This window comes from Ichthyophthirius multifiliis (genome assembly GCF_000220395.1).
Source record: "Ichthyophthirius multifiliis unplaced genomic scaffold scaff_1120509251203, whole genome shotgun sequence".
Classification (NCBI taxonomy): domain Eukaryota; phylum Ciliophora; class Oligohymenophorea; order Hymenostomatida; genus Ichthyophthirius; species Ichthyophthirius multifiliis.
The window spans coordinates 24,740-34,050 of record NW_004086104.1 but is presented as its reverse complement, the minus strand read 5'-3'; the positions used below and the strand labels follow the sequence as shown (position 1 = coordinate 34,050).

The window sequence follows — 9,311 nt, the reverse complement described above, 5'->3', positions numbered from 1 at the left end:
AAAACAAATTAAAATTATCTAGTATATTTTCGTATGTTTGCGAATAAACAACAGTATTAATAAAAAAAATAAAACATTTATATATATATATTTATGTATATATATATATATATATAAATTTATATATTTATATATATTATTTTTTTATTATAATAATTTTATAATTTTTTTAAAATAAAATTAATATCATATATCTATTTTTATTTTTTTTAAATTTTTATTTCCTATATTTTATTTCATTTTTTTTTTCTATCTATAGCTTGTGCCTTCATCATCTAAATATTTTAGTGGGTTTATATTTCTTTTTTCCATTATTCCTTTTATCTCCTAAGCACTTATTCTTTAAGCTTCTTGGACTCTCTCATTAAAAACTAAAACTTAACTTTCTTCACATTTATATTCATCTAATTTTTTTCCTAAATAAGCCTCTATTTTTAAATACATTTCTACATCATATTAAGTAACTAAACTTATTGCTTTTCCAGCTCTTCCAGCTCTTGCTGTTCTACCAACTCTATGAATATATTCCTTAGCATTATTGGGTATATCATAATTAATAACTAAATCTACACTAGGTATATCCAAACCTCTACAATTTAATAAAATATAAATATATATATAATAAATTATAAATATATATATATATATATATATATAAGTATACAAATTTTAAGAATAAAAATAATATATATATATAAATTATATATATTTATTTATTTATTTATTTATTTATTTATTTATTTATTTATTTATTTATTTATTTATTTAATTTTTTACCTAGATGCAACATCTGTAGCCACTAATATTTTTTTTCTCCTGCTTTAAATTTATTTATTGCTCCAAATCTTTTTACTTAACTCATTTATCCATTTATAGTAACTGCTGAGAATCCTAAATTTTTTAAAATTAGTGTTAATCTATGTTATTTTTTTTATAATTATATTAATCTATATATTCTTAAAAGTTATTAATTAATTACTTTATCGCATTTAAACATGTTGTAACAAATATAATAGATGTTTATCCTGCAAATTCGTTCAAAGTATACACTAAATAGCAATCTTTGTATTTCGAAGGAATAAAACTATATAATTAAACTAAAGTAATAACAGTTTAATATTTTAAGGAAACTTCAATTTTAACAGGATTTTATAAAGAAGCTCTGGTTAATTTATTTACTTTGTTTGTCATAGTTGCTGAAAAAAGAAAAGTATTTCTTTTTTTCGGTAAAACATCTAATATTTTATTAATATCCTTTTCAAAGTCCATATTTAATAATTTATCAGCTTCATCCAATATTAAATATTTTAATTACTTTATATTAAAAACTTTAGTATTTTATAAATGATATAATATTCTTCCAGGAGTACCGACAACTATAAAAAAATATTTAAAAAAAATATATAAATAAATATAAATAAAAATTTTTAAATATATATATAAATATATATATATATATATTTATATATTATTTATATATAATTATATTTATCTTTTTTTATTTAAATATATATTTTTTTTATTACCTATATGAGGTTTTTTTTGTAATGCTTATACTTATATTTAAGGTTCTAAACCTCCAATTATTACTGTTGTTTTTAAACTTACTCCTACTCCTAATGACTTCAAAATGTTCAGCTATTTGCATACATAGTTACTCTTGTAGGTGACAATATAAGCGCATAAAAACTTTATAGGAGCATCTAATAAAGATTAAATTACAGGTAGTGCAAAAGCCATTGTTTTTCCTGATCCTGTTTCTGCTAAAGCTATTATATCTTAACCTTTTAAGGTATAGGGTAAACTTTCTATTTAAATAGCTGTTGGATTTATATATTTTAGTCTATTACATGCTTCTAATAATTCATCGCAAACCTATTTTTTTTAATATAATATTTATATATATTATTTTTTTTGCAATTTTTTTTAATAAACTTAATCAAAAAAAATGCATATATCCATTTTTTTTTTTAGTTTAAAAAAAAAATTATTAAAACAATAATATGAAAAAATTAATGTTTACTCCTAGTGATTTAAATGTATCATTCTTTAACTCTTCTTATTATTAAACATTTAAATTTGAATCGTTTAAATTTTCTAGAGTTTAATTTTAGATATTTTTTTGCTCTTCAGATTTATTTTCAATTTGACTTTCTTCTAAATTATATTAATCTTCTTGAAATTCTTATTGAACTTGCTTTTTTTAAATTTGTTTTAATTATATTTTTTATTTAAGTTTTTGAATTCTTTTTTATTTCATTTTTTTAATTTTAGCTTTGTAATTTTTAATTCTTTTTTTGTTTTAGTTTAAATAAAATTCTTTTTTTAAAAATTATATAAATATTTTTATTTAAATCTAAATATCAATATATTAATTATTCTTTTAATCTAATTATAAAAAATGTATATATAAAAAAATTTAACATTCAAATTTTAATTTAACAAAATTAATAATTTAAATTACTAATTTTTTTTTTCTTTATATAATTATTTATAATATAAAATTAAAAAAAAATTGTGATGAGTAATTAATTTATTTTTATTTTTAAATTAAATATAAATAAACCTAAAATTAAAAATTTATGAATTTACAAAAAAGCTTAAGCTAAAAAATAAAATTAACATACAAAAATAAAGTTTTACAAGATAAAATATATATATAAATAAATAAATAAATAAATAAATAAATTATATATATAAATAAATATATATTTATTTTAAATATATATATATTTATATTATTTTTTGATAATTTTTATTAATATTATCAAGTCAAATCGTATTATTATCATATATCATTTTTTTTTTATTTTTATTTCAATATCAAATTATTATTATTTTTTATAATTATTATTTTATTTATTAAATTTAATTTTTTTTTTGATATCAATTCGAAATTTTTATAATATTTATTTAGTTTTACTTAGAAAAATTTAAAAATTTTTAATAATTTATTAGTTATTATGTATTTTATTTTAAATTAATATTTTTATAATAAATTATATTAATGTATGATACAAGCTTTCGATAATATTAATTAATAATTTTTTTTATTTTTTAAAACATACTTAATTTTTATAAAAATATTTTATTTTCTTATATTTTTTTTGTAAAAATATTTTATTTTTCTTATATTATTTTTATAAAGAGAATAAAATAATTAAATTTAATTTAATATAAAATAATTTATATGTATATATACAAATATAATTTTTTATTAAATTAAAATATTTTGTTTTCCCCGCCTCCGCCTAATTAATAAATATAATTAATTTATTAAAATTAGTTTTTATATAATAATTACAATCTCTTATTAAAATAAAAAAAAAATTAATATTAAAATTACTTTATAATAAATTTGTTTAAGAAATTTTTAATTATTAAATAAACATTATTAAAATTATTTATTTATATAAATATTTATTGTATTTTAATTTTTTTATTTTTTAGATGTCATATTTAAAAAAATAAAAAATAAGTTATTTTATAAAATTAAGTATATTAAGAAATATAAGTAATTCAATAGTTTTCAATATATAATAATCATATTAAAATATATTTACTAAAATAAATTACGATAATGAGATTTAGAATATATTTAATAATTAAAAAATATTTCTAATCAATAAAGACCTCATAAATATATAACTTTGTATTTAATTTTTATTTTAGATAATTAAAAAAAAAATATGTTTAAAATATCTAATGAATTATTTTTTAATGCTTTTTTATAATAAAAAAAATATTTTAATTGGATATAAGTAAGTAAAGTAAAATAAAGGAAAAAAGCTAAAAAAATATATATATTTAAATAAATAATATTATATATTTAAGAAAAATAATGCTTTATTAATATTTATAAAATTTTAATAAATATATAAAACGAAATAATAAAAAATAATATAAATTAAATACAAAAATTAATTTTAAATAAAAAATATTAAACTCAAATAAAAAAAAGCATATAATTATTCATTAGAATTATTAATTATAATTAATTATAAAAAAAAAATAATGAGTAACTATAATTAATAAATTACAAATTTAAATCATTAATAAAGTGATGAAAGTACATCAAAAATTATTACCAGAACAATTGTTTAAAAAGAAGTACCTAATACTCTAAAGCGTCCTCCACCAGAATCATAAGATACAAAGAATGCTACAAAAAGTTTATTATAATTATTTTAGATAAAAGACAACGAAATAGAATAATGGAAACAAACTGTTTCAGCTTTAGAGAATAAGATAGATGAATATGTAACTATTATTGATAAAAATGCACTAAAATTTTAAGAATAATAAGATGAAAACAACGATAAAATAAATAAAATCCAAATGTAACTTGATAAAAAATAAGAAGAATGTGATAAAATAGTTTTATAAAATTAATAAATGAATGTAATTTAAATAAATGATTTAAATTAATAAATTGGAAATTTAGAAAATCAAATAAAAAGTAAAGATCGCGAATTATAATAAATTTAATAAAGGTATATTTTTTTATTTATAATATGTTTTTTTATTCTTTTCTTAAAAAATAAAAAATGTGCCTTGTGCCTTTTATCATTTTTCAATTTAATATTTTTTAAATATTATATTCTTTTATTTTTGTTATAAATTTTAAAAAAGTACATAATAAGTTTTATAAGAAAGCTAAAAATAACAAGAATTACTTAAAAAAAGTATAAAAGAAAAAGATGAATAACTTACTAAATTAAAAAAAAAGTTATTTTTATATTATATTTTTTTTAATTTAAATTTATATAAATAGTGCTGATGAAAATAATTAAGAAAATAATAAAAAAATGAAATAATTAGAATAAGAAGTCCTAAAAACAAAAAAACAATTGGATTAAGAATAATAAAATTATAATAATAAAGTTTAACAAATAGAAGAAGATTTGAAAAAAGCAAAAGAAGAGTATTTTTTATTGTTTATTTTTTTTAAACAAAAAAATTAGTATCAAAGAGGTAATTTAATAAAAAGATTTAAAATAAAATGAATTATAAAACTTGATTGAATTAAAAAAATAATTTGAAAAAGAATGTAAAGACTTAATTAAAAGTAATTAAGCCAAAGATGATTTAATAGATTAATTAAAAAAAAAGTATTAAAAAAAAAAACATAATCATTATCTTTTTTTCTAAATAAATTAAAAGTTTAAATGATTAAAACTAATAATCTTAAAAAAAAATTAATGATTTAGAAAAATAAGCTAAACTAAAAGAGAAATAACTTGAATAAAATAATTAAATGATTTGTTAATAATTAGATAATAAAAATGAAGAAATAAGTAAATATAAAAAAGCGTAATATTTAAATTATTTTATATATAAGACAATTTAAATTATATATTTTAAAAAAATAAAATAGTTTGCAAGAATAAATAATTTAGAATGAAAAAAAAACGAAGGAATTCGAAAACAATATTCTTAAACTAAAAAAATAAGAAGAAAATGATATTTAGCTTTTAAATTAATAAATATTAGATAAAGATAATGATATTATAAAATTAAAAAGAATGTAAAATAATATATAAAAAAATAAAAAAAACAAAAAAAAGTATAAATGATATAAACGCTTAAAAAGATCTTAAATAGAATGACTTAAATAATTAATAAGAAGTAAATAAGTAACTATAAGCCCATATAGAAGATTTAAATAATTTATTAAAATAAAAAGAAGATTAAATTGCACTATAAAAATAAAAGTAAATAGATAAAATATTTTAAAATTTATTTTAATTAATTATAAAAAAAGTATAAATGAAATATAAAAATAAAAGAACGGAAAAATTAACGAGATAGATTAAAACTATTAAAAAGCTTAACAAAATTTCGCTGATTAAGTTTAAGAAGCTACTTAGAAAATATTAGATAAGGAAAATGAATTATAGAAACTTAAAAAACGTATTTTTTTTTTTCAAAAAAAATAAATTTTATTTTTCAAAAATTATAGTATTCTTTAAAAAGATTAAGCATTAAAAGAAGCATAAAATAATCTTTAAGAGAAAAAATAATAATTTGAAAACGATTTAATTAATTTGAATTAATAGATTTAAGATAAAGAGGATAAATTAACTTAATTAAAAAAAAGGTAAATTTTAATTTTTAATAAATAATTTATTTTAATAAAAATAAAAAGTCTTAATGATTAAATTTCTTTAAAAGAATAAAAAATTAGAGACTTATTTAATTAACTTGAATAAAAAAATAAGAATTTGATGAATTATAAAATTAAAGTGCATAATAAATTTATTAAAAAGATGAAATTATGAATTAATTAAAGAAAAAGTATTAGAAATCATAATTAATTTTTTTTAAAATAAATTAATAAAAATATATTTATATATATAAGTTTAATTGAAACAAATAAACTAAAAGATTAAAAAAATAACGAATTGTAAGTTGTTTAATAGTTTTTTGAATAATTATAATAAGAGTATGAATAAATAAAATAATCATTAATACAAAAAGAAGATGATAATAATATACTAAAACGAAGGTTGTTATTTATTAAAATAAAATTTTAATTTGTTTATTTATTCATTAATATTATTTTTTAAAAAAGCTTATTTGATAGTAATAAAGTAAAAGATTAAAAAACAAAAGAAATGGATGAATTGTAATAGAAATTACAAGAATTATAATCTGAAAATGAGAAAATATAATAAAATTTAAATGAAAAACTTACATATATAAATTAATTAAAAAATAAGTAAATAATATATATAATATTTTTTTTTTAAACAAAAAAAAAAGTTTCAATGAACTTAATAGAATCAAAGAGTAAAAGATGAATTAAAATCAACTTTTGTTAGATTAAGTAAAAGATTTAGAAAGTGAAATATAAATATTAAATAAGTAAAACAACGAAAAATAAATGCAAATAAACTAATTGAAAAATAGGTATATAATTAAACATATTTATTTCTTTTGAAAAAAATACAAATAGTATGAGTGAAGCTATAAGAGCTAAAGATTAAAAATAAACTGAAATAGATATTTTAAATGATTAAAAAAATGATTTAGAAATCCAACTTTAGAAATTAAACAAAGATATTTCAGAAAAAGAAAAAGAATTAAATAAATTAAAAAGAAAGTAAAATTTAAATTATATAATATACTAAATTTAAAACAAAATAATATAAGTTTGGTAGAATTTAATTAATAAAAAGAATAATAAATAATTGAATTAGATTATACAAATGAACAAAATAGCAAACAATATTAATCTGAAATATAAAAACTAAAAATTTAAAACAATTAAAAAGATAATGAAATATCTTAATTGAAAAAATAGTAATTTTATACTTAATAATTTTTTTTTTTTTTTTTTTAACTATAAAATATAAATAAAAAGTTTAAATTAGAGCAATTTATAGTATGAATAAAAAAATAATGAATTAGTAACAAAACATTCAGATAAAGTAAAATAATTAGAAATTTAACTCATTTAACTAAAATAATAATTACAAACTAAAGAATAAGAATTCTAATAATTAATAAGACAGTATATAGCAAAATTTAAATTATTTTCTTTTTTAATCAAAAAAATAAAAATATTTTAGAAACAAAGATACAATTGAATAATTTGAAAATTAAATAGAAAAAGCAAACTAAAAATTTTCATAAGAAAAAAAGAATATAGAAATTTAATTATAATAAATAAAAAGCTAACTTTAAGATAAAGAAAATTAAATTATATAATTAAATTAAAAGTAAAATAAATAATATATTAATACTATTTTAATCTGATTAAATAATATTATAAATAAAGTTTAACTGATACAGTTTAATAAAAGGATATAAAAATAGATACTTTAAATTAAAAATTCGCATCTTTACAAGATGAAAATCAAAAGTTAAGGGATAAATTGATAGATAAGACGAACAAAATAGAAAAGTTAATGATAGCAAGTTAATAAATGGAATTTCAACTAAATGATCTTTAAAAATACTAAGTATTGTGTCAAAACAAAGATAATTAAATAAGTATTTTACAGCAAAACATAGAAGAATGGAAAAACAGTTTCCGAAAACAAGAAATATTAATAGAAGAATTATTATAATACAAAGACAATTGTAAATAACAAGAGAACAAAATAGAAAATCTCTAATAGAAAATCAATTAATTAAATGATTTGATACAAAATCAAATTAATGAATTAAATTAATTAAGAAAATAAATTCATGAATTAGAAACTTAAGCATTTTAAAAAATTTAACTTTAAGCTTAAATAAAAGAATATGAAAGTAAAATAATCGTTTTAAATTCTGATAATGAAAGTTTAAACGATTTAATTAATTAAAAAAATGTATAAATCTAAGGTTTATTTTCATATTATTTCAAGCATATATATTTTTATTTTAAATAAAAAAAAAATATAAAAAGATTAATTAGATGCAATAAAATAGATGTAAAATATAATAAATTAATTAAAATAAAATGAAGAAAAAGCCAGAAATTTAGAAATTCAATGTTAATAATTAGAAATAATAAACTAAGACGAATTAAAAAAATATTCAATTTTAGATAAATAATATTAATAGGCAAAATAATTAGAAATAAAATTAAGAGATTATGAAGGAAAAATAGTTTAGCTTGCTTAAGAAATTGAAAGACTTAATGTATTAAATGAAAATAAAACATAAGAAAATGAAAAGCATAGAGGAAATATTGAAATTCTAGCTAATGAAATTAATAGATAACATAATATTCTATAAGAATAAAACTAAGAAATTCAATAACTTCTTATGAGATGTTCCATTTTGGAAAGCGCTCTTTAAGAAATAGAAGGATTAAGAGAAAAAGATGCACATGTGTATTCTGATAATGAAAATTTAAGAAAAAAAATATAATAAATTGACAATGAAAATTAATAAATGAAAAGATCTCTCGTTAGTAATGATAATCTTCAAAAATAAATTACCTAATTACATAGTATTTGTTTTATATTATTTGTTGAAATCGAATCCCTTAGATTAAGTATAAATGATAAATAAAAAGTTATTGATGATGTAAGAAGATAATCATTTAATGTATTATAAAGATATTCTCTAGAAAGAAGGACTTGATATTATATATATTTTAATAGATAACAACAAAATATTATTATTTTTTTATTTTAAAAATAAATTCATTTTTTAAAATCTATTTTTCTAAAAATATATAAAAATTATGGAAATATAATATATAAATTATTTTATTTTAAAAAAATTTCTTGAAATTCTTTTAAAATAAATATGTTTAAAACAAAAATTAATTATATATGTCCTAAAAAAAACACTAAAAGATTTAATAATTA

At 14.5% G+C, this 9,311-nt stretch overlaps 1 protein-coding gene across 1 annotated transcript, besides 22 other annotated features; it reads right to left on the bottom strand. All coding sequences in view use genetic code 6, as the record gives it.

Moving 5' to 3' along the window:
- Window positions 1-78: 78 nt before the first annotated feature.
- Window positions 79-137: a microsatellite.
- Window positions 83-138: a microsatellite.
- A 98-nt stretch (window positions 139-236) lies between these two features.
- On the bottom strand, window positions 237-2,207 carry IMG5_158860 (hypothetical protein; the record flags this gene model as incomplete). The annotated part of the gene is made up of 5 exons (XM_004030496.1): window positions 237-589; window positions 778-917; window positions 980-1,376; window positions 1,527-1,875; window positions 2,024-2,207. Coding segments are annotated over 5 exons (1,422 nt in total), but the record flags the coding sequence as incomplete, so codon positions are not given.
- Window positions 598-643: a microsatellite.
- Window positions 605-657: a microsatellite.
- Window positions 707-768: a microsatellite.
- Window positions 1,387-1,440: a microsatellite.
- Window positions 1,402-1,488: a microsatellite.
- Window positions 1,409-1,461: a microsatellite.
- Window positions 1,432-1,481: a microsatellite.
- Window positions 1,494-1,532: a microsatellite.
- A 16-nt stretch (window positions 2,208-2,223) lies between the features above and the next one.
- Window positions 2,224-2,270: a microsatellite.
- A 379-nt stretch (window positions 2,271-2,649) lies between these two features.
- Window positions 2,650-2,711: a microsatellite.
- Window positions 2,652-2,733: a microsatellite.
- Window positions 2,661-2,728: a microsatellite.
- Window positions 2,698-2,737: a microsatellite.
- Window positions 2,702-2,735: a microsatellite.
- A 311-nt stretch (window positions 2,738-3,048) lies between the features above and the next one.
- Window positions 3,049-3,128: a microsatellite.
- Window positions 3,073-3,147: a microsatellite.
- Window positions 3,148-3,796: 649 nt separating this feature from the next.
- Window positions 3,797-3,843: a microsatellite.
- Window positions 3,844-3,889: 46 nt separating this feature from the next.
- Window positions 3,890-3,958: a microsatellite.
- A 5-nt stretch (window positions 3,959-3,963) lies between these two features.
- Window positions 3,964-3,997: a microsatellite.
- A 391-nt stretch (window positions 3,998-4,388) lies between these two features.
- Window positions 4,389-4,433: a microsatellite.
- Between the last annotated feature and the right edge of the window lie 4,878 nt (window positions 4,434-9,311).